Source organism: Panthera onca, chromosome E3, assembly GCF_046562875.1.
Source record: "Panthera onca isolate mPanOnc1 chromosome E3, mPanOnc1 haplotype 2, whole genome shotgun sequence".
Lineage (NCBI taxonomy): Eukaryota > Metazoa > Chordata > Mammalia > Carnivora > Felidae > Panthera > Panthera onca.
In genome coordinates, this window is record NC_138354.1 from 23674050 (window position 1) to 23700217 (window position 26168).

The following is a 26168-nucleotide window of genomic DNA, read 5'->3' on the forward strand; positions in this document are numbered from 1 at the left end:
TTGAGCCTGGGTTCAAATCCTCGTTCCGCCACAATGCTTTACTAGCATTGTGACCTCAGGCAGGTTTCTCATCCTCTCTGTGCCAGCTTCATCATCCGGTACTTACCTCATAGGTGGTTGTGAGCTGCAAACAAGTTGATATGTTGGGTTGAACCCTGTGAGATTACCCATTTTTGACCGTTTTTGACTTACAGATTGGCACTTCTATTAGGTTCAACCTGGTATGCAAATCGCTTCCATTGTGCATAGTACCATGTATATTTGCTGCGTTTATTCTCTTTATCATTACAGATTTTAGTAAGGTGAGGAGGTAATATCAGATAGTGGTTTGAAGAAATTAAAACTTGGTGATGTGATTGATGTGTTGGCGGGCTACTTTAAATGGGGAGGGGCAGGGTTAGGGTGGCGCTCTTGGAAGAGGCGAGGTTTGAACTGAGACTTGAGTAACCTGGGAGAGCCAGCCTTGAGGAGGTCAGGGGGAATTGCCTCCCAGGTATAAAAGTGTGAAAGCCTGAGAGCTTGGTGCACTCGAGGAACAGTGTAGCCCTGGGATCAGCAAACTCTTTCTGTAAAGGGCCATATAGTAAATGGTCAGGATGCAAAATGGAAGCTCTTATGTAGGTACTAAAAAACAAGAAAAAACAAACTTCCACAAAATGTTCATTGACTAAAATAAAAATATGGTGAGTGAATACTGTATTTTGCAATATAGGTCTACTAATGGGAGGAGTGTTTACCTTAATTGGAGTTCAAAATTAGCGTTCCCTATCTTCAGATTGATTACAAATATTTAGCTCTGCAAACTGCTCTTAGCTCTCTGGCAGTACAGAAACAAGCAGTGGACTAGATATGGCCCTTGGGTCCCCGTTTGCTGTCTGCGGGTGGAGCTGGAGGGGTAGTGAGCTCTGATGAGAGCGGAGTGGTAGCTGTGTAGGGCCATTTAGGCTGCACTAAGGAGATGGGCTCTTATTTTGAGCAAAAAAGAGGGGAAGATGATTTGAGATTGCAGGAGGGATACTTTGAGGTGGGGCATGGGTATGGTATTAAATAGAATGAAATCACACAGTGAGAAAGTTAATTCCTTTTCCATTCTGTCTGTCCTGATTATGCCCAAGAGAAGGTCTCAGCTTGGTGGTAGCCTGACTTTAACACCTCATGCTCACTCCCCCACCTTTTTGTTTTGTTTTGTTTTTTAAACAGAACAAGCTAAGTTTAGAGGCCTTGGCAGGCAGCAGTAGCTAGGATTTAATAAGGGTATGTTTTCATTGTGTTTGTTTTTACATTTGTCTTCTATCTGTGACAAATGGTACTGGTTTTTCATTGGTGCTGTGAAAGTGCCTTTCTAAAATTTATTTAAGTAAAAATAAATGATTTGATTAAAATATAAAATGATCTGAGGATTCAGCACTTGATTGAGGACCTGCTTTGTTGAGGAACAATACTGTCAGAGTGCACCCCTCCCCTTTTAATACATGTTATTTATATTTATTTATGTTCTGTTTTTCTTAAAAAGAAAAAATGACTGCTGTTTGATCTTGGAAATTTCAATGGAAATACTTGACTGGGATAGGGACTGGAAAAAAATGAGATCAGTGTCAGAGATCTCAAAATAAGAAAGTAGGAGAGAATGGCAACCAACCCGCTACTGTAAGTCTTTTTTCTTCTTCTGTTTTTTCCTCTTTGCTTATAGTTGCCTGTCAGTAGCCACAGCAAATTGCAAACTTTTCAAGGTCAGAACCCAGTGTTTTAAGTTTGGTTTTCTACTCTTTCCAAAATATAAAAATCAATTCCTCCAGCATTTTTGTATGTGAACATTTCCATTGCTTTTTAAAAGGTTGTCTTTTTTTTTTTTAATCCATTAAAAAGCTGTGAACAGAAATGGGTCAATAATTCTAGAAATGCGGAGGCTGATTTTTAAGCATGCTTTGGCAAAGTTGAACAGATTCTTAGAGGCCCTATTTTTAAAAAATATAATCTTCTGAACCCTTAGTAGATTTCACGTTGCATTCATTCATTCACTTCCCATTTATTAAGGGTTTACTCAATCAGTTAGGAATGCATTCAGCACAAGAAAGAGGAAGCCCCAATGATGATGCCTTAAGCAATAAAGATGTTGAAATAGCTCACACAGTAAGTCTGGAGGTAGGTGTTCTAATGTACAATGGCTTGAAGAGCTCAACAGGGTCTCAGACTATTTCTGTGTTTCTGCTCTGTTGTCCTTGGCTATTTTGTCCCTTTGGCTTTTTATCCTTAATGTTTGTCAAGGTAGGAAGGCACTGGGAAAGTAAGTTTTTCCAGAAGCGCCCCCTCAGCAGGCTTTTGCTGACATCTCATTGACTTACAGCCATGTCAGTTGGCCACCTCTGGCTGCCATGGAGGCTGGAAGGTGGCTATTTGGGTTTTCTTGGCTTAATAGAGAAGTTGAATAAAGGAGGAGTTTGCCTCAGGGGCAGCCCGCCAAAGTGTGAGGCACTTTTATTTCAGAAACACACTGTACTTGCCTGTGAAGAATTAAGTCCAGTGAGACTTGGTACATTCCCCAAAACATCACTTCTTATACTTTACTGTGCACGTAATCGTGGACGTCTCGTCACAAAGCTGATTTAGATTTGGTGGAGATGGGGTGGGGCCTGAAGTTCTGAGATTTCTATCAAGCTCCCAGGTGATGCTGATGGTCCACGGAACGCTCTTGCTCTGGAGAACAAGTCAAGCATCACAGAGAAGTGGTCTGCAGGATGAAGAGAAATTAGCCAGGCAGAGAAGAGGGGGTGGCGTGAAAGGGCATGCGGTTTTGGAGGAACAGACATTTGGTGGCTGGTTACACCATGAAGAGCAGTGGGGGTGCTGAAAGTCTGGGAGAAGTATGTTATGTGGATTGTGAATGGCTTTGTAGGCTATGCTGGTTTGGACACTGTTCTCTGGAAGTTGAGAATCCAGGGCTGATTTTTAAGCAGGAGAGTGGTGGAATCAGACTCTTCCTCCTCCTCCTCCTCCCTCTTCCTCCTCCTCCCCTTCTTCCTTCTCCTCCTCCTCCTCTTTTTGCCCCTGAATTAGGTAAGCCTAGTGACACTGTGGAGGATTACTTTTTCCCCCCAAAATGTTTTATTACAGCCATATTTGATGGGTATTATTTTAAGCATAAAGAAAGTTGAGTTGAACACCAAGAAGGTGAGTGCGAGGTATACGTGTTACCACAGCCCTTTGCCTGTATGTGGCAGACATTGGTGTTCCATGCGGATACTCTTTCCCTGAGCTCACATTCAGCCTCAGAATCCTGCCCAATTCTGGGCTCCAGGCAGTCACTACCAGTTGATTGGAGTTGGCAGAGAAGATGAAACCAATTTGCCATCTTGAGAGTTTGCCTTGAGGTCTCGAAAAGCACTTAGTATGTCTTTGAGTATGCTTTTATCGTCTTAAAACTTCCTTAAGTTACTACTGATTTTCTTTGTAAGTTTTCCAATTAGAGTTCTTTCTTGATTCCTAACCACTTTGATTTATTTGAGGTTTAGGAGCTTGCCAGGTAGACAGATTCTTGGTTTTGGATGAGCTACTAGATGGTTGTTAAGGTTGGCCTTTCATTTTCCAAAATGAAACGGATTGACTGGCTCAACCTTGGTATGCTTTAAGAAACTTCTCTGGCTGCCACGTATATCCTTTTCTCCTTTTAAGCAGGTGTTTTTCTCCTCCTCGTAGAGCAGGGTTCTCAACAAGGGCTCTTTTGCCTTCCCAACCCTTCCATTCCTGGGGACATTTGGCCTTGTCTGGAGACATACTTGGTTGATGCAACTGGGGTGGGGGTGCTGCTGGCTCTGCTCCCCTCAGTAAGGGGTTGGTTATCCAGCCCAAAATGCGAGTTAGGCTGAGATTGAAAAACACTCTGTTGGAGGAATGTTTTGTGCCTTCTTAGGGCGTTTTTCTTACTATCCCAGCCTTTAGAATGCTTGCCGTGTTACGTTTTCTCCTCTGTGTGTGTGTGTTTGCAGCAGCACTAGAGTAAAATTTGACTTCACTGGAAGGATCCTTGGACCATTATCTCGGTAAAACAAGGAGAGAAAATAAATCATTCTGAAACCTGAATGCTCAAAATGCTGTTTTAAGAGGAAATGAGCTTATTGTCTAACTAGTAGGATGCTAGTGTCTGTGCTTCCAGTTTCTCCTACGTGCTGATTTCTAGTACTCAGTGCCCTTGCGCAGCAAGTAAAGAGATGGGTGGTCATCTTTCAAGTAACAAAGATACGTTTTATAGCAGCAGTTTTCAAATTGTGCTGCCAAAAAACAACTAGAACAGAGTTCTCTACTGATAATAGAACTGTGGGGATTCCTTCTAAATTTGCCGTAAAACAAAAGATAATTGATGAATAGAAATTTCTATTCCATATTTTTTTTCCTTGAACTGCGGTGCCTGGTGGTGCCTATTTATGAGTGAGAGTTCTCAGGTTACAAAGGGAATAAATGTATAAATGAGTAGTAGCAGATAAGCTAGCAATTGGGGTTATACTGGCTCAGTTTCACACCTTACTTTTTCATAGACTCATGTTGGAGGTTCTGATTTTATGCTGCCGACCTATGATCTAAGTTTTCCTGGTTTGTGTGAAAATGTTTAGTATATTGTTATTTCACAGTGGTTCCCAAGGAGTATTCGGATTCGAGGGTGCCCCTTAAATTCATTTAAAAAGTAAGAAAAAAAATTGTGTAGGTCACATTTAGATTTGTGGCCAAGTATAAAGTATGTGTCTTCCTGATCAGTTCCCTTCTCTGTCCAGTGCTGTCACTTTTGTTGTAGCGAAGCTCCACATCTCTGAAGGAGAAGGGAGGTGACCGAATCGTCAAATTTTAGGCTTAGGGGGAGATGTGAATGGCCTCAGCCTTTCTGGATGAAGGGAATGCGGTTCCCCTGCTGGCTAGAGACCGAGAGAACAGAACCAGAGCTGTGCCTTCAGTCTTCATCACCTCTGCGTTGCTGATGCACACACCGAAGCACACCCGTGCTTCTGTTACCTTGTTTTTACAACCACTGAAATACAGTTCTCAACATAAAACATAAAGAGGTAGGGTGGGGTGTGCTGAAATGTATAATGTTCTCCCTCCACTAAGACTCTGGTGCTCAATCTTAGTGAAAATAAGGTAGCTGCAGCTAACGCTGTATACATGCCATTGCTTCTCAGACTTAGGCACTTTGGGAAGTCGGCCTTAAAAATAATCCTTTCAGACCACTTAATTGTGTATATAAACATGTCTACATCTTTTACATTGGTGGGCTCATGCTCCACATATAGTTCTGTAACTTGCTTTCCCCTATTCCCCTACCCATGGGTAGCATGGCTTTCCTTGTTTTTTGTTGATACATCCAAGCCCATCTCATTCTTTTTGGCAGTGGTATAGAAGCCCAATGGTGGGTGTTTAGGTAGTATAAAGTTTTTAATCATTATAGCCAATCCTTCAGTATACACCAAGTCTCATTTTCTAGAGACTGAGTCTTAGAAGTGGCACTGCTTAGTCAAAGGGAATTTAAATGTTGCATTTAAATTGTTGCTGCACGTTGCTGGATTGCCCAGCAAAGAGTAGTAGAGGACAAGATTCTCTGACCCATCCATGGTGCATGCTAGGGCCTACCCCCGCTGACATGTGCTTCGTCTTATTAGTGACTGCCCTTGTTTGCCATTTTTTAAAATTATTTTCTTTTACAGGGTCAGTTTTTTTTTGGGGGGGGGGCAGGACTATCCTGGCATTGTAGGATGTTTAGCAGTGTTCCAGTCCCCTACCCCAGGCATGACAATCAAAAATGTCTCCAGACATTGCCAAATGTCCCCTGGGGGGCAAAATTGCCCCAGTTGAGAACCCCTGATTTGGAGAGAAGGGGAAATAAATACAAATGAATGAGATGAGAAGGGCAAATTGTGGGTGGCCTTGAAAGTCTGTCACAACAGTTTAGCCTTGAGGCTGCAATCAGTAGTGTTTCAATATAGGCTTCTTGAGCTGTGCAGACACTAATTTGATGAAAAGGATGCTTTAGAAAAATGGGTCTGATGGTGAGCACAAATGAATCCAATGGAGGAGAAAGTAATTGCAGGAAAAGGACAATCATAAGTATGAACCGAGGAAAGGGTGAATCCAAGGGACATTTTGGAGGACATTATGACATTATTAGGGAGAGTCCAAGGGATGGAGTTGTAAACACCAAGGTTTCAGAACTGAGGTATGGAGAAAATCATGGGAATCATTTGATGGGAATGGAATAGTTGGAAAGGGGAAGTGGTTTGTGGAGCACAAGGGGCAGAAAAGATCATGCATTTAAATTGAACATGGGGTCAGTGATCATGGGATATTTAAGAAAGGGAGTCTTGATAGGAACTGTGGTGCAATTTGGGACTAGGTGTGTAGACTTGGATTCAGCTGCGTATTGTGTGAGCTGTCTCACATAATTGTATTTTTATCACTGGACAAGTTTAAGCAGAGTGTTGGGGGTGGTTTCTGGAGGAGCCACATACGCTGTAGTGGATTGGAGTGGATTCAGCTTATTTATTTCCTTTTCCTTGCCTTTTGTTCCTTTCCTCTGACTTTAGAGCATATATACAAAATCTATGTTTGAAGCAGAGTTGACAGTGTTTGGCAGCTTTATGGGTGTGTGAAGAGTGAATAAGAAGGAGGAACTGAACATAACTCAGAGGTACTGAAGCAGGGTGTGGTGGGATGGCACTGTTCAAGACCAGAAGCACAGAATGCAGAACAGTTCTGCAGGTGGGCGGGTAAATTCAGTTTTGGACAGGTCATACAGTATATAACATAAGAGTCCTAGGAAGACTTTTTTTTTAGTTAAATTTGTCGAATGTCTGTCATATATCAGGTACTGTGCAAAATGAATCGTTTGAGTTTTTGGTGACCCATGTAGAAAGGAGCTGCTCTTGGAATTATCTCTTTAAGTCAAGATACAGATGTAATGACACAGGTGCTTGTCCTGACTTACAGAGGCTTATTCTGAACTAATTGTTTTATGTCGTCCTTTGTGTGGCCTAAAGTTTTTAGTTTGACTCTGCTTTTGTTTTGTTATTAGAGTGTGGTTTGATGGATTTTTCCTGTCCCCCTCTATACACTTGTCACAATGAGGGGCTAATAAATAGGACAGTGTTCACTGTTTGTGTAGTTCCCCACAGCTGTTTCCTATAGTAAAGACTCTGGAAAACAATGACCTCATGGTTTCCACAAAAAACCTTTTATATATAATAGTGGAAAAGAAATCATTGAAAGCTGGGTAATTTAAAGTTCTGTCCTCTGTAGCTTTTTCCCTCAAAAATACTCTTGTTTGCTCTGCTAATTAATCCTTCACTGGCTGTTCCTCAAATGACCTTTTATGTTTAACAAACAACATTTTTGCAGTGGAGCACATCGAGATATCTTGTCTTTCATCTGACTGTGATCTTTCTTCATTTAGAAATCATTGTTTTATGCCATGGACTGTGGCAGTTCCTAGAGGAATTGGCCAGTCACTGAACATCTGTTGCTTCTTCCCTCCGGTTGTTGAGCTTGGATGGTAGCAAACAATGTGACCACAAACAAACAGTTCAGGCATTAGAAGATTTCATGGGACTGGTTGGGAAATGCCTTTGTTGCTTCCACTACAAGAACTTCTGTAAGTGCATCACCAGCTCAGGAAATTCTTTGACTTGAATTCTTGGTTCGTTCGTTCTTTCTTTCTTTCTTTCTTTCTTTCTTTCTTTCTTTCTTTCTTTCTTTCCTCCTAAGTTTATGTTCATTCATTCATTCATTCATTTATAGTAATCTCTACTCCCAACATGGGGCTTGAACTTGTGACCCTGAGATCAAGAGCCACATGCTCTTCTGACTGAGCCAGTCAGGTGCTCCTTGGTATTCTAATATTTAAAAAAAATTTTTTTAGGGGCGCCTGGGTGGCTCAGTCGGTTAAACGGCCGACTTCGGCTCAGGTCACAATCTCACGGTCCGTGGGTTCGAGCCCCGCGTCAGGCTCTGTGCTGACAGCTCAGAGCCTGGAGCCTGTTTCAGATTCTGTGTCTCCCTCTCTCTGACCCTCCCCTGCTCATGCTCTGTCTCTCTCTGTCTCAAAAATAAATAGATGTTAAAAAAAAAAAAAAATTTTTTTTTAAATTTACTTATTTTTGAGAGACAGAGACAGAGCATGAGCAGGGGAGGGGCAGAGAGAGAGGGAGACACAGAATCCGAAGCAGGCTCCAGGCTCCGAGCTGTCAGCACAGAGCCTGATGCGGGGCTCAAACTCACAAACTGCGAGTTCATGACCTGAGCTGAAGTCGGACGCTTAACTGACTGAGCCACCCAGGTGCCCCAGATATTCTAATATTTAAAAGCAAGACAGAGTCATCTGATTGATTCGAGAAACAGTAATAATCATAATGAAAATACCATTTATTTGTGTGGGGCCATATCACTTACAAAGCCATTTCTTGAACAATACCAGTTTGAACTGTGCAAGTCCACCTATATGTTGAATTAAAAATACACACACACACACACACGTGAAAAAATTTTGGGGATTTGTGGCAATTAAAGTTGCAGATGAACTATGTGGCCTAGAAATATAGGAAAACTTAAGTAGAAGTTAGGTATGTCATGAATGCATAAAATATATGTAGATGCTAGTCTGTGTTATCATTTACTGTCATAAAATATACACAAACCTATTATAAAAAGTTAAAATATATCAAAACTTAAGCACATAGAGTGTACGTGGCACCATTTATAGTCAAATGTAAACAAGTACAGACATGTAGTATTAAATCGTAGCTGTATGGAATTAACTGTAGTACATACTGTACTACCGGTAATATTTTCATGGCCACCTCCTGTTGGCTGTTGCGCTGAGCTCAAGTGTTGCCAGCATCCACTTAAAATGCCAAGTGACGCTAATCATCTCTGTGTGAGCATTTAGTCTATTCAGTAAGTTGTATATCACAATTAAAAGTGATCACTTGGCAGTTCTCACTATTAGTAGTTAAGTTTTGGGGGAGTCCACAGTTATACACAGATTTTTGACTGCATGGAGGTGAGTGCCCACATTGTTCAAGGGTCAACTGTACATTCATATAAATTTTTTCATTAAATCTTCACTACAGACCTGTGAAGAGGCATTGGTATTCCATTTTTGAAATTAGGATACTGGGATTCAGTGCTAGTAAGTAGCAGAGCCTTGCTTGGTTTTTACAAGGATTAAATGAAAAGGTACAACTAAGAGTTTAGTGTAGAAACTTGCATATAGTAACTATTCAGTAAACGGCAGATGGTGATAATGAAGGTAGTCATTCTAACTCTGGCCTCAAGTACCCTTCCCCATTTCTAAACTCTGTCTCTTCCAATGGCCAGTTTTTATTGCTGCTGGATTAATCTTAAAGTTTATCCGAGATTATATTATTTCTCTTCTCAAAAATTGCTTTTACTTTTTCTTTTATATACAAAATATGGCATACATTTCTTAGCTTGGCATTTAAGCTTTTCCAGAAAAATGAAATAAAAGGCATACATAAAGCTAGCCCTGTTAAAAAAAAAATGGACTCAATAGACATAAAACTGTTAATTTGCTCTAAGTATTTCTGAATGCCAACTCTCAATTTTTGTACTTATCTTTTGTACTTACCAGTCCATGACTGGTGACAAAAAGTTCACAGACAGGCATCTCTCTGTGGATCACATTTTGAAGAGCGCTGCTATAGAGCTTCCCAAAGTCTGATTTTGCCTGTTGTATTCCGGTAGTTTCAGTTAAAATGTTCTGTTCCCATACTTCCTGTAAAATGGTAGATTTAGAGACTTAATGAGACTCAGGTTTGAGGTTTCTCTCTCTCTCTCTCTCTCTCTCTCTCTCTCTCTCTCTCTCTTTTTTTTTTTTTTTTTTTTTTTTGGTAGTGTTGTTAACTTCTATCAGGAAGCCTATAATGCTATAATGTCTGGTTGGGTCTCTTACTATGTTAGTAGACATTGATGATTATTCCTTGATCCATTAGTTCATTAAGGGTTGAAAAATGGTGATGTTATAATTTTAACATTCTTATTAGCTAGAACACTTCTGTAGCGACTCCTGCCCTCATCAATTACTTTGTTACCCCAACATAAATTTGGAGAAGAAAGGCAAGATAAATGGTTTAGGTTTTTTTCCCCTTTAATTTTGGTTTTCTTTTTTTTTTTTAATTTTTTTTTTAACGTTTATTTATTTTTGAGACAGAGAGAGACAGAGCATGAATGGGGGAGGGTCAGAGAGAGAGGGAGACACAGAATCTGAAACAGGCTCCAGGCTCTGAGCCATCAGCACAGAGCCTGACGCGGGACTCGAACTCACAAACTGCGAGATCATGACCTGAGCCGAAGTCGGACGCTTAACCGACTGAGCCACCCAGGCGCCCCTAATTTTGGTTTTCAAAATAATTTCTTGATTTCCAAATGTGGTTAGTGAGTTTTTTGTTAAAACCATGTGAACTCATGGATTTAACTGTATATCTGATGTACTTCAGTTACAGTCGTTAGCCTAATTGATGCCCAAATTGTGCCATTTGTGTCCAGTAGAAGTGGCTCCTGAATCCTTCTGACATGATATTAGTAGTCTGTGATGTCAAACTAGAATCCAGGGAAGATATTCCGGCTCATCTTAACACATTTCCTGCCCCAGATCTGGGATCAGTCATTTCTTTAAGGATCCCTGGTTGCCTTTTTTGGCAAATGGTAGAGAGCCACAGTCTGGGCCCTAGGAGTGCATGTGGTTTCTTTGTCTTCTAAGTAGAAAGAGCTAAAAAATATGTAACTTCTTTTAAAGACATAAAAAATCATGAATTCTTACTGATAATTCCCTTTAAGGGTTTCAGGGTTTTTCTTTAACTCCTTGATCTTGCATCTGTTTCTCCTTTCTCCCAAGCTGAAAACCCTGTTCCCAGCACAGTGTAATTTTTCATTGGCATTATCCTACAGTCCTCATAAGTCTCAGGATAATAATCCCAATACTACCACCAGTAGTATGTGTGCTTGAAAAATATTTAAGATTTATTTTTGGTATTTTTGGTATTATTTTTGTTTTGTCTGTAGGACATGGTCTACTGGGTCTGTATAATCAAATTATTAATATTTTTAAGTTTATTTATTTTGAGAGAGACAAAGCATTAATGGGGAGGAGCAGAGAGAGAGAAAGGGAGAGAGAATCCCAAGCAGGCTCTGCACTGTCAGCCTGGAGCCTCGAACCCACGAACCATGAGATGGTGACCTGAGCTGAGATCATGACCTGAGGTGAAATCAAGAGTTGGATGCTTAACAGATTGAGCCACCCAGGCGCCCCTCAAATTCCTATATTTTAAGGTCACTTGGAATAGTTCTCAGTGTGGCTTTGTCACCAACTAGGTACTTAAAGTCATTTATTTCTTTTTGATTTTGAAGGATTACTTTTGAAAATTTAATTTTGTTGCATAATTATGTAAAAAATAAAATACATGGCCTGAAGTCAAATGTACAACATAAGATCTATTCAGAGAAGATTGGTTTCTGTCTTTGATCTCTGTACCCTATTCTCTTTCTCCCTAAATTTTATGAATTATTCTTTTATTGTTTTAATATAAGCAAATTAATTTTCTTGCTTTGTGTGTATGTATATGTGTGTGTTGTGTGTATATTCATATTTTCTCTTGTTTAGATAAATGGTAGCACATTATATAGAATTTTTTTCCTATAGCCTTTCCTGTAGGTAACATGAGTGCTTACCACATGCCCTGCACAGTTGATTATTTTATTTATTCCTTATAATAGTGTAAAGTAGGTACATAAATTATTATTTCTGTCTTACAGATGAAGAAACAGAGGCATCTCTACAGACTTTTAATTTTGTGGTTCTCTAAATTTCCCATAGTAACCGGTCCTGTCTTTTGTATGCATCTTTATGAGTGAGTGAACGGGCAGGAAATTAACTTCTGTATCTGCTTTACTTTGAGCAATGAGGGAGGCAGGGAAAGGCTTGTGTTTAAACTGTGATAGAGATTCAGCCTTTTCTTTGAGGTCCAGAGCTCTCTATAGCTGGGGAAGAATAACAGAACTGCTACTGACAAGAGGTGCTCCTAGTAATTCTAAAGATACATGAATTTGGAACATTCTTTAATCTTACCCAAAATAAGGGTCCCTTTGTAAGAGTGTAGTGACAACTTGGTAAATCTCCCTCGTTTTAGAGTCTAAAGAGAAGACAAACTCCTTTAAAAGCAGTAGCTCCTGGGAAATACCTACTAGTCAATATCAGGATTTTAATAGTGACAGGAAGGAAAGAAGAGAGTAGTTACGTTTCCCTACAGGCGGGGTGAGAGAAAGGAGCATTGGCATCTTTTTATCATCTATCCAGCGGGAGGAAGGGTTGGTTAGGTTGGAGACCTGTTGATTATTACCCTTTGAGGCTCTGTTGTGATGCCAGGCAGCTGGTTAGGCTGTTGTAACTGCCCGCACCCACTTCCTGGTGATACCCAACTCTGGTTCAGGCTTCAGGCTGTCAGTATCAGAGGATAGTGCCAGGAGGAGGGTGAGGGCAGCTAAGGGGCAGGTCTGCCCCTTCCCTTTTGAAAATCTGAACGAATGAGTTTTGAATACAGTGAGAATCCTGGAGCAACTGAGATCTTGGGCTGGTCACTGAGCCTCAGTTTCCTTACTTAACTTTTCGTTGCTGTATGATACCAGCTTCACAGATCGAGGTGTTTGATAGCCATTGGTTCCTTTACACCTGAGTGATGGGAACATTTTAGCAGGAAAAACCAACCAGCTGGCTCACACATTCACTAGCCCAGCCTGTAAGAGCAAGCCTGGGACATAGGCTTTTGGTTGTCATGAATAACGCTGCTGTGAACATTCATGCACAAATTTTTGTGTGGACATATGTTTTCATTTCTCTTGGGTATATGCCTGGGAGTGGGATTGCTGGGTCATATTATGACTCCACGTTTAACTTTTCGAGCGGTTGTCCAACTATTTTCCACAGTGGCTGCGCCATTTTACATTCATACCAGCAATGCATGAGTATTTCAGTTTCTCCACATCTTTGGCAACACTTGTTACTGTCTGTCTTTTATTAAAGCCATCCTAGGGGCTCCCGGCTGGCTCAGTCAGTAGAACCTCCGACTCTTGATCTCAGGGTTGTAAGTTCAAGCCCCACATTGGGCATAGAGCCTGTTAAAAAAAACAAAATGAAATAATGCAATCCTAGTGAATGTGAAGTGGTATTTCACCGTGTGGTTTTTTGTTTTTAATGACATCTTTTCTTTTCTTTTCTTTTCTTTTCTTTTCTTTTCTTTTCTTTTCTTTTCTTTTCTTTTCAAACTCTACCCCTGACATGGGGCTGAAACTCACAACAACCCTGCACATTAAGAGTCACGTACTCCACCAACTAAGCCAGTCAGGCACCCCTCATTGTGTTTTTGGTTTGCGTTAAATATGTGCCTGGCTTCTTCTGCTTAAGTTCATTATGAGATGAAATCTATTTTGGTAAGAGTGTTACCCAAGTTATTGTAGAAAACTTAGAAAATATGTAAAAGGTTGAAGGTGGAAAATTGAGGGGCATCTAGGTGGCTCAGTTGGTTAAGCATCTGACTCTTAGTCTCTTTCGGTTCAGGTCATGATCTCACAGTTCATGGGTTCGAGACCTGCATTGGACTCTGTGCTAACGGCTTGAAGCCTGCTTGGGATTCTGTCTCCCTCTCTCTCTGCCCCTCCCCTGCTCACACTCTCTTTCTCTCTCCCTCTCTCTTTCTCTGTCTCTCAAAAATAATAAATAAATAAACATTAAAAAAAAGAAAATTGAAAATGTATATAAGTTATTTGGTATATTACTCTCTTGCCTTTTTCCCCCTCTGGATGTGTTTTAACATAATTGATATCAAACTGTATATACACTTTTACATCATGTGATTTTCATTTCATATTGTATTATGATTAATTTTGTCACAAAACTCCAGATCATTGTATGAAGGTATATGTTGACCTATTTTTGGATGTTTCTGATTGTTGTGATGAATAATTTTTACATAAATCTTTTACTTTTTTTTTTACAAGCAGAAAATGGTGATTATTCATAACATATGAATTCTTAGAATCAGTAAGAAAACTACAGTTACTTTTGATTATTTCTTTAGCATATACTCTGTGAAATTCCTGGGTCAATGCTTATTTATTTTGAAGATCCTTAAGTTACATTGTTACCTTATTTTATAAGGTTGTGCCATTAGCAGTGTGTAAGAATGTCTGTTGTACCCCACTGTTGCAAAATAGAAATCTTTAAGTTGATAAATAGAAAATAGCATTTTATTGTTTTAATTTTGATGTCTTCAATTACTAGTGAGGTAGGACAGCTTCATCTGTTCTTTAAAGTGGAAGTGTACCCATATGATAGCAACGTTTTTTATTTTTTTATTTTTTATTTTTTATTTTTTATTTATTTTTATTTTTTTAACATTTATTTATTTTTGAGACAGAGAGAGAACATGAACAGGGGAGGGTCAGAGAAAGAGGGAGACACAGAATCTGAAACAGGCTCCAGGCTCTGAGCTGTCAGCACAGAGCCCGATGCGGGGCTTGAACCCACGGACCGCGAGATCATGACCTGAGCCGAAGTCGGGCGCTTAACCAACTGAGCCACCCAGGCGCCCCTCAACGTTTTGATAACTTAGGGAGTTACCCTGTTTTGATTTCGCAGACTTCCCTTTGTTTTCTGTGTATTCACACCCTCTTCCATTTAGCCTTCCCCTTCTACCGTCAGATGACCAAGGCCTGAACCAACTAGAATTGGTCAGGTCAGACCAGGCTGAGGCTGGGAAGGTTCTAAATTGTACTTTGTTAGGGAAAACCTAGAGGCAGAATGAGTCCCTATGCTGGTTTTTATGCAATCTGATTTTCATGATGAGAGTTGAAAGAACTGGCAGAGGCCAGGATTGATTTGGAGACCATACCTGTCTGCCGCTCAGGAGTCAACCTGGCTTGACTTTCAGGCCTACACAGTGTTGGGTGTGGAGAAGTGACATGGCAGGCCCATGACTTGAAAACATCGTCAGCCAGCTAAGATATAATTGGGTTGATGGCATTCGGGTTTATGGCAATATGAACACATAATTTGTAGTGAAACTTGCTGGATCTGTTTTGAATGATACCTCTTGGTTACTACTAGTTGATGTTTCAGTTATCAAAATGCAGTAACAATAATACTTCAAAACAAGATTACTTGCAGAGTATTTTGGATAACTTTATAAAACTGACTGTTTAGTCAAAAACATTTCAGGGGGCGCCTGGGTGGCACAGTCGGTTAAGTGTCCGACTTTTGATTTCGGCTCAGGTCATGATCTCACGGTTCTTGGTTTCGAGCCCCATATTGGGGTCTGCTGGCGGCACGGAGCCTGCTTGGGAGTCTCTCTCTTTCTCCCTCTCTCTGACCCCCCCCCCCCCACACTGTCTCTGTCTCTCTGAAAATAAACTTAAAAAACAAAAATTAAAAACCTGAGATCTGTTTATCACCAGATACTAATATATTCAGAATCAAGAGGATGCATGCTTTGTCTCTTTGTGTATAACTACATACATACATACACACGCAGATTATGTAAGAAATATATGCATGTTTAGCTTCGGCATAATTCAAGGCTTGACCTTATGTGTTCCCTACTTCTTGTCTCTCACCCTGTTCCACCTCCAAGGGGGTACAGGGCACTTCACTTCCACCCCAAAGAGCAGTGCCACTCAACCAAGAATTTTGGCCCCTGGGCTGGTGAGCAGTGCCACGTGCTGAGTTTATAAGCCAAGCCTATGTTCCTCCTCTGCTTCTGTCCACTTGATCAGGAAGCTGATCCTGGGCTGTCTTTTTCTCTTCCTAGGGCTAAGCTTTCACCTCCTACCTGGCAAGCCAGGGTGGCTTAAAAAGGCCCTTGGTCGGTGTCTGTAGACGTAAACTCTTTTCCTGTCTCTTTCCGCCAATTTTCTTTGATGCTAGCCGCTGTCACTTTTTTCCTCCAGTGATAAAATCCAAAGATTGGTATGGGTTTGAGTTTAGGATTACGCTAGGCAGAAAACTGCTTTGAGGCTCCTTAGGTCTGTCTATTAGAGAAAAAAGAAATTCTCAGCATAGTACAGTCTGATTCACTGGGATTTGGGGCCAAAGCCGTAACTACAAATAAGGTACATATCTGTGTTTTGCCAGCCCCATCTTCTGTGCAGAAGATTTGGGTTCCCTGGCCAAAATACCGGGGTGTGCTCTCGTAAGATCCCCGTAAGTTCCACCTGGTCGACCTGGTCGTTGTTACCAGCAAGATCATTTTAGAAAACATCAGAAATATGGAAACATATAAGGAAGAAAGGGATATAGATCACCTAAAATTTGCCATTCTGAGGCAATGACTGTTAATGTCTTGGTGTATATTTTGAAGGATAAAAGACAAAAAGGTCTTTAAAAATGTATCTTAAAAGTTTGAAATCATGTTCATATGTATGTAGTTTTGCATCTTCTTTTCACTTAATTGTATTATATATTTCTCAATGATTTTAAAACTTTATAAAATTCCATTGTAGAAAAAAATAATTTCTTAGGTATTTTTTAAAGTTTTTTTAATGTTTATTCATTTTTGAGAAACAAAGGGCGTGAGTGGGGGAGGGGCAGAGAGAGAGGGAGACCCAGAATCTGAAGTAGTCTCTGGGCTCTGAGCTGTCAGCACAGAGCCTGATATGGGGCTGGAACCCATGAACCATGAGATCATGACCTGAACTGAAGTCAGGCACTCAACCAACTGAGCCATCCAGGCACTCCTGTAGTTTCTTAGATATTTAGATGAATTTTCTAATTTTTCTGTTTTGACTTAAAAAAAATTAAGGTATAATTAGTTTTATTAAATAATTCATGAATCAAGCAGGATCCCATCTAGCAAGTAGAGGGGGTTCCAAGATATCTGTTTCGACTTTTAACTGTTGAAGATTATTACACTCCCATATGATGATGGCCTTTTGGGTAAATTGGGACTAGATGTATGCTTTTTTTTTTTTTTTTTTTTTTTTTTACTGTATTGTTAGCCAAAATTTCCCCCTTCCTCTAAAAAACAAAAACAAAAAACCCACAAACTTTTTAAAAGGCTTTATTTTATTGTGGCTGGCAAGAATCTTAGAAATATGTTGGATAATGACAGACCAAAAAGAAGATACTCCTGAGTTACTTAAATTACTTGATTAGAGACATAAACACATTTTGGCGACCTGAGCTGACTTTAACCTTGGAGTTGGCTAGGCTTGGCCACTTGGGGTGTGCTGGAAAGGATGGACTGGATCGGAATTTATCGCCACCAGCAGAACAGCTTGAGCATTTTAAGGTGAAAGCACTCCCCTTTACACTTTTTGATGAGAGACAGATGTAGTTCTCCAGAGCCAGATTGTTGTCTCTCTATTGTTTGCTTTCTCTAGCATCCTGGGACACTCAGGCAGGACATAGTTCTTCACATGCTGCAACTTGATCTTCTGACATAGTCCAAATTCCTCCTTACCCCTCAAATAATAACATTTCAATTAGATAAGCTCCATTTTTATTTCTGGGTCATATTTCAGTCATAGGAAAAATGCAAATTACAACAAAACAAACACCGATTAACAAGGATTTATTTAAAAGCAAATAAACTCCCAGAAGCCTCAGGCTTGGTACAGCTGTAGTTCAGTTTCTAACATATGTTTTATGTCTGCATTGAGAAATGCCATACCGAATGACCAAGCCCTGTATGATCCTGAGTCATATAAGGAAAAAAATCATTTATTGAAGGATTATGGACAAAAATGCCTTAAGGCTGTTTTAATTAGAGGAGGTTGAAGAATGGTGTAACTTTGGACAAGTTATTTCACTTTTTCTGAGCCCAAGTTTTTTTGTTTGTAAATAATGGTAATAATTCTTAACAAAATAGGGAATTTTGGGGGATTAATTTTATAAGAAATAACATCTATAAATAGTCTAATGCCTGATACTTTATAGGCACTCAATTATTAACTGCCATTACTCTTACTGTTTGTTTCATGTATTGTATTTGCTAGATATTGGGGAAATAATATTGAATAAGACCTTCTTGATCACTGTCTAGTGGTGGAGGCAGATGGATTATATGTTCTAGTGACACAAATACAGCATAGTGTAATAAGTGATATAATATAGTTATGACAAGAGCCTCCTGTAAATTTTAGTGCCTTTGGAAGTGAAACTTCAAGGCTTTTCCACTGTGACCATGTTCTTTCTGTCTTGGCTTCACATAGAAATAGAATTTTTTAAAAAAAATCACACTTCAAAAAAATTAGCAATGATCAGGTCCCACTGTAGATAATTAAATCAGTATCTCTGGGCTGCTCCCAGTTCGTTGTTTTGTTGTTGTTGTTTTTTTAATTTCCCTTGATGATTCTAATGTGCAGCCAGGGGTCAAGAGCCAGTGCTTTTCTTTCTCTTTGACATTTTCCAGGCTTCTATAGGATAATTCCTTTCTTTTTTCTTGACTTTTGCAGCTTAAATAATAGAAGCTGTGTAGAGTTTAAGAGTTTATAAAATGCTTTTATAAAACTTTTTTATGAAATACTTTTATATTAAGAGTTTGTAAAATAAATCTCATTAAAGCTTCACAGTAATTCTTTTAGAAAAGTATTCTCACCCCCATTTTACAGAAAAGTTAGCTGAGGCTCAGAGAAACCACACATGAAGTAAAAGGTGGTGGAAAGAGGACTTGAACCCAGGTATTCAGAATCTAGTCTTTCTGTTTCTGTTGCATTTCTAGTGGAAACTTCCAGCCACTGTTTATACACTTGGGGGGGCTTCTCTTGCTGCTGTATTTTCTGCCTTAGTATAGCGTTAGGATCTGTTGTGACACGTTTGCTCATTGTTCATCTGAATGAACCACTTGGGGTTCCATTTGTTTTTCTCCCTATCATCCCATCTCTAGTACTCTTGACCCTACTTCCACCTTACTTGTAATTTTTTGAAATGCAGTAACCATTTCTTAACATTCTTATTATAGCGTTTTTTTTTTTTAAAGAGAAGATAATATACCCTTTTCTAGTCTCTATTTCAGCAATGAGTCTCTGCCACCAAGTCTTTATGGTACATGTGAGTCTGTTTAATATCCAAATCTAATCTTTTAACAGTGCAGATATCTCTTGCTGTCCAAATCTGTTTAATTCCTGAGTCTGAATCATGAGAACTTGTATACAAGGAACAGCTATACTTAAGTCACCCTTGTTAGGCCCTTCTGTCTGGAACGATGAAGGAGCTCTATACCCGAAATAACTCCCTTTCCCCTGTGGTCAAACATGGACACACAAACAGGCTGTGTGTGGCATTCTCTACTATTCTCATTGAGTTGTCTTTCCATCTTGGATGGAAGCTCCTTTCCTGTTGTTTCTTTTCTTTTTTGTCTCTGTCCTCTCCCACCCAGCTCCCCGCTCCATCCTACCAAGGAAGGAGAGTAAGGGAATGCATTTGAGGAATGGGAGTGGAGGGCATTCGAGTCATAGGGAAAGTATGTGTGAAAGTCTGGAGGCTTTACAGTCTCTTTCAGGGGTCTGTTGTTGCCACGGCTGGCTAATACTGGCTAATACTGAGGGCCTCTCGGCCTAACTTGGTTACGTGAAAAGACTTCCCCACCAGAGGTGAAGATAAGGAGCAAAGAATGGATTCAGGACACAGGGAACTCTGAGCATGGCTGCATTCTGTACCCTGGTATGGAACTCTGTTGTATGGGCACTCTCTATCACTGTTTTTCATGGGTCATGTCTGGTTTTGCAGTATTCATCCATTTGCACCAATTTCATCCCTTATGTTTTGGTTAATTATTCTTCATCAACTTAGTAGTTGTCCATAAAGTCAGATTCAAAAGATGGAACTTTTCTCAAGACAAGTGTTATTCTGTTCTTTCCAGCACAGTCCAGAAACCAAATTTCACTTTTAGATGCCATCTCTGAACTCATCTGTTCACATCTCATCTTTCTCTTAACATGTAAGTACTGTTGTCCTCCCAAGTTCTTCTGCTTCTTACCCAGAATCACTGGAAATAAATTCTCCTTTTCTTCTGGCATAGAATCATGGAAGGTGGGTGATAATTTGGTTTGGTGAGTTTTGGCAAGCTACCTTTTCCCCGAAAGGGTAAACCCAGCTCCTGATCAAATCAATACCGCCATGTCCCTTCCCCATGCTTTGTTGTCTTCTTCCTGGGATCAGATAAAGTGTGTCTTGAACCAGTTTCTGTCTTTTCCCTGGAGCCCAGGATTCTGCTGCTTCTGTACTAGGGCTCTACAGAAAGAAAGAAAGAACCTCATGTCTGATTTTACCGTTCCAGGTAGAGAGATTTAATTCTTTTTCTTTCCTGGGCCATGCTTCCAGCTCCTTTTTTTTTTTTTTTCTTTGTAAGGGGAAAAAAAGCTCTCTTAAGGTTTTATTAAAACCTTAAGGTTTTATTTGAAGGGTAAAGAGAAATTTTATGAAACTTGAAAGCTCTACAAATTTGTTTAACCTTTATTGTTTAGCAACTGGAAGTTAAGGATCACCCTAACTGAAAGGAAAATTGGAGTGATGGTCAAATTTATTCATAGTAGGATGTATAGGATTTAAACCAATAGGATAGTTAATGTTTTTCCAAATAAATACCATACCCCCATTCTATAAAGTAGACATAAATATGCAAGGTTGATTTTAAGAAGGCTCATATTTGGGGCACCTGGCTGACTCAGTCCATGGAGCATGCAACTCTTGATTTCAGGAGGCCCACGTTGGGTGTAGAGATTACTTAAAAATAAACATTAAAAAAAAAGGCTCATATTTATTTTTCATAGAAGTGACAAATTTAAATTCTCAGATTGTAGCAATGTTCCTATTTATAGATGACCTATTCCAGCGATAATGAACTTTTTTTAAAACTGCAAAAACACAAAAGGATTGATTTTAGGACATAAATAAAAATAAACTAAGGTTTAATTATGCAAAAAATCATAAAAGGCAAACCAAAGCAATGTCAGATGAGACCCAAAGCAAAAATCAAATCGCTTGTTGGGACTCTGGGGGAAGAGCTGAGGTGAAGATTTGGGACACCAGGGGTGTCATCGATGGCCAACTCAGCTGCTTCGCTTTATAAATCAGGAATCAGTGGTTCTGTGACAAGCAGTGGTTCGTGGCGGAGCCAGAGATCCAGCCCAGGTTTCTTGATTCCCACTATTTTTCCTTTTTTTAAAAAAAATTTTTTAATGTTTATTTATTTTTGAGAGAGAGACAGAGCACAAGCAGGTGAGGGGCAGAGAGAGAGGGAGACACAGAATCCAAAGCAGGTTCTGGCTCTGATTGTCAGCACAGATCCAGATGCGGGGCTCAAACTCACAAACTTTGAGATTGTGACCTGAGCCAAAGTCGGATGCTTAACCTACTGAGTATAGGATTGCCCCCAGGTGCCCCTCCACTATTTTTCCTTCTTGGCTCCCACTTTTTTTTTTTTTTTTTTTTTTTCTGTAACACACACTAAAGGATGGTTATTAGATTATTCTGTTTTGTTTTGTCTTGGTAGGAAGTAAAATAAATAGTCCCTTGGGTCTCTGCAGTGGGAATAAGTCACCATTGTGAAGGAGGCAGAGGGGCAGAAAAAGGATCCTTTGGGTTAGTGTGTGTGTTCAGCGAGGTTCCCTGTAAAACAGTCTGTGATGTAGGGATTTAGGGTGAGGTTGACCCAGGGTAGTTTTTGCCCTAGTTACAGTGGTTGTGGAAGTCCTGTTGCCTGTGGAGTCGTGCCCAACAAAAATCTTGTTGAGCAGCCTCTGTACGGCACCTTATACACCGCGATTGACAGTTAAGCGCCAGATGAGCTGAAGTGATAGCGGCAGGAATCATAAATCAGTCTTAACTGTACATCATCCCTGCTCCGAAATGTGACGGACACTGTGCATGAGGTGTCTGCTGTGACACAAATGAAGAGCCTGATTTCAGTTCATTTGTTTCTTAGGATCGTGCATATGCTGAGAAATCCCTCACCCCCACTGGAGGTAAATACGGGAGAGGGTTCCCGGGCCAGACACTTGGCTATGCTTCAGGCAGTTTGTGTGCCCAGCAACATGCCATGACATTTGTCATTAACCTTGCCACACCTGAGACTTCCTCTTGGCAGTTGTCCTTTGCTTCTTCCAAAAAGGAACAACACAACAAACAGAAACAAAGGTTCCCTGCTTTGCTGTCTATAACTTCTCAATCCGTAACCATCCTTACCTCCTCCCCTTCTGTGTCTCCCACCTCCTGTTAAAGGCGCTTCTCTACTTCTTTTCTGAATCCCACCTTCGCCTCTCACTGGAGAATCCTCTTTCTGCTGTGTCTCCCTTCTGTTAGCTCCTTCTCTCAGTGTGTAAGTCCCTCTGCCCTGTAAGCCCCTCAACGGGCAGAGCATCTTTCCTCTTCCCTTTTATAACCGAGCCTCTCGCATATGAAGGGTGGTCTTCTTGCAGTCATTCAGTTTCCTTACCTTTTCTTCCCTCCCACCCTCTCTGGTCAGTATTCTGCATCACTGAAATTGCAGTCAGCCTCTTAACTTGCCCTTCCCAGGGACCATGTCAGTGCCCTGCTTGGCTTGCCTGCGGTAGTTTACATCACTGCCTCCGTCTCTGGTTCTCCTGGCCATTCTTATCTTCCTTGGCTTCTGTATTGTGACTTGTCCCTTCTGTGCTAGCATTCTTCAAGATCCTAGTTGCCTCCTTTTCTGCTTTTTTTTCCTCCATGTTCATACGGAAGGTGAATGCCTCTCCGATTTAACTTGGCAGCTCAGTTCTCTTTCCTGAGCACCAGACTTCACCTCACTGGCGATCATTTAGGTACCTCAGATTCACCATATATGAAGCTCTGCTGTCCCCCATCTCTTCCTCTGTTCCTGATCTCATTGTCTACCTAGACTAGAAACTAAAAACCTTGGTGTTGTCCATCATTTCTTCTTTGTGTCCCTTAATAATAGTATCACCAGTCACTTGTTTCTCTTCCATCCTGAGTTGGCCACACCATCAACAGTGCTGCTGGTGCTAATGTTTTTTGTTTGTTAGCTTGTTTGTTTTTGGCCTATTTTTCTTTACTGTGAAATCCTCTCTTCTATAGCTCACATTCTCCCACTGTGCACACCAATGGCTCCAGCTTTGGTTCTCCTAAATGAGTGCATAAGGCCACAAGCCAGACTATTTCAAGATGAGGTAAGGTGTCAGGTATAAAATGCTATGGGAAGATTGAGGAAGGTGAAGACCAAGAAAGGAAATACTGAATTTGACGATTCAGGTGGCATCTGACCATGGGGGAAGCACTGTAGTATAGTAAAGACTTCCCACACCCATTTCTCCTTTTGTGTACCTTTTTCCGAGGTAGCATTCAAGTGGCATCTTTCTAGTCACTGAAACCTTGTTTATTGTCAGGGTTCTTCCTCTCCTTTGCTGCCTTTGGCCAGTTAGTAAATTTTGCCAATTGACACCTCAGTATTCCCTCTCATTCATGTCCCTTTGATTTTTTCCTCCTTTAGTTTGAATTTTTGTAAATCATCATTTTGTTACCATTCACATCTAATTGATCATCAGGGTGTGATGGTTCTTCCTCATTATCAAGTTGTAAGTCTGTCCCTTGTTTTCTTTTCTTTTTTAAAATAGTTTATTTTTAAGTAATCTCCACACCCAGTGTGGGACTCAAACCCACAACCCCTAGATCAAGGGTTGCACTCTCCACCAACTGAGCCAACCAGGCACCGCCCCCCACCCCTCCCATAATCATCTTAATTGGAAAATGCGGTAGACAGTTTCAGTTCTTTGTCCTACTCTATCACTCTTAACGCTGTTGATCACTCTCTCCTTCATAACCCTTTTCTCTTGACTCTTGTGACTATTCTCCTGATTTTCTTGCCATATCTTTGGTGGCCTTCTCTTGGTCTCCTTTGAGGGCCCCCAAATATAGTGTCTTCTGGATTATTCTGTCTTCTGGCTTGATCTCTCATGACTATGTCTGGGCAGTCTCAGCTGTACTCATGATTTCAACTACCCCCCCCCCCCCCCATCTGTTGACTTCCAAATTTTTGTCCTTAGCACACACTCTTCCACCAGGCCCCAGATCTGTAGTTTTCAGTTGTTTACCAGGTACTTCTACTTGGAGGTTCCACAGAACTTTAAATGCAGTCCTCTTCCCCAGACTTCTTTTTTCATTTTATCCTGATGAGGGGTACCATCGGTTGCCCATATTCAGAGAAGACACCTTGGTGACATTAATGCCTCCTTTCTCACTCTCCCCATTCATTAGGTCACAAATCCTATGGAGTCTACTGCCTAAATTCCTAAATCTCTCAAGTCTGCCTTCACATTTCTGTTCTCACTGCCTTAGCTTGGACCCTCATTATTTCTTGCCTCATCAGCTCATTTGTCTTCTAACTGCCCTCCCTTTGTGTGGTTGTGTCCCCTTCTTCCTCCATACTTCCAAATCCCATACTCAGAGCTGAAAGTTGAGTGCTTATTACCTCATACACAAAATATCGTGCATGCATTCTCACTAACCATCACACTAAACCATTATTCTCCCTTTTACTTTGGAAGAGAGTAGATCCAGGCTTCACAAATACAAGTGGTGGGGCAGAAATTTGAACCCAGGTTCTTTGCTCCAGAGCCATGATCTTAATTAACCAGTTCACCGAGAACCTTTCACCAGCCCCCATGCCCCCACCCCCACTCCTTTCCATATTCTAGTGTTCGGAAGCAAGTCACTACTCAAGGTAGGAGGTTAAGGTCCAACTCCTAGAGGGGGAAGTACTGACATTAATTATTTGGAATTCTATAAAGAAGATTTATCTAGTCCCCTTACTTATGTATTCACTCAGTCATTTATATTTTGTAGATGTGTTTATTTTATCCTTTGGTTTATGATTCAATGCTGTGTTACTTATTTAACCAGTTCTTGTTTTTAAATGTTCAAGTTATTACCATTTTTTTTTTTGCTATTATAAAGCCTGACGAATAAATATTTTCTTAGAAGTCTTGGCATGCTGTTTTCATGGTTTCCTTTAGATCTATTTCTCAAAGTAGGATTGTTGGGTAGGTGCATTTAAGTTTTCTGTACATGTTTCTGGGGGTGGGGTTTTTACATTAAGCATCTGTTTTTATATTGCTGTCTTTCTAGGAAGTACTCTGTAACACCCTTGAGATCTTGCATCCTTCTTTGGGATTATAAATAGTTCATCTTTAAAGCCATGAATTCACGACTATTCATGCTGATTTATTTACCTGTGTAGAGTATTGTGTCAAAGAACGCACTGCAATATCGGGGAAATTCCCAGCATGATGCCCAGGAGTTTCTGCTGTGGCTTTTGGACCGAGTTCATGAGGACCTCAATCATGCTGTGAAGCAGAGCGGCCAGCCTCCTCTGAAGGTGAGGGTGCGCACCCTGCTGGGGCAGCCAGGGAGCAGTGAGCAGGGTAACCTCCACTGAGGAGTTGTTGCAGTTTGCATTTAGTTAATGTAGTGAAATAGACTAAGCTCCAGGTGAGTATAAAATTCAGGGATACTTAGAGGATTTTCCCCACGTTTATTGCTGTGCTGGCAGCATAAGATACGAGAGATGCCGTCTCTAAGGAACTTAGAGTCTAATGAGAGGGGACATAATTGCATGTATGACTAGCTTTAGACTACAGCCAAGTGATTCCAGTTCACTAAGCTGTTTTTAAAGCAGGAATTTGCTTTCTTTTCCAATGACACACGTACCCTTATAGATCACTGAGATGAATACATAGGTGAAAAGGAAATGGGTGGATGTCTTTGCTGTTTCGGTTGGGTTTGGGTATAGAAACTGAACCTCTAGAATAACATTCTTATTAAGACACAGTGATACATTCTCAATTTTTATGATGCAGCCTTAATATGATGGAAAACTGATTTATATACTAGAAATAATTAAGACCAAAGAGTTGCTTTTCTCTTGCCACCTTTAAAGTTTTTGTTAATTCTGCTCTGTGCCTCAAAATTTCAGTCTATGGTTCTGGTAAGGCGTCAAGATATTCTGATTCAGGGTCCTTCTGTGCCTGCACACTCTGTACTAACATATGACCATGTGCTTGTGGCTGGCTCTCCCACCAGATTGAGACATACTCAAGGTCAGGCACTGTGTCTTATTTATCTTTGTGTCCTAATGGCCTTGCAGGGCTCTCTG

The 26168-nt window shown here is 40.5% G+C and overlaps 1 protein-coding gene across 6 annotated transcripts in view; it reads left to right on the forward strand.

Moving 5' to 3' along the window:
• The window catches only part of USP31 (ubiquitin specific peptidase 31), a 62928-nt gene that overhangs the window by 1068 nt on the left and 35692 nt on the right, over nt 1-26168 (forward strand). For 2 of the 6 annotated variants that reach the window (XM_078440064.2, XM_078440065.2), the window contains exon 2: nt 25254-25391. In XM_078440064.2, coding sequence (XP_078296190.2) covers nt 25254-25391 — 138 coding nt within the window. The other 4 variants (XM_060648770.3, XM_078440066.2, XM_060648771.3 and 1 more) reach the window with 4 other exon arrangements.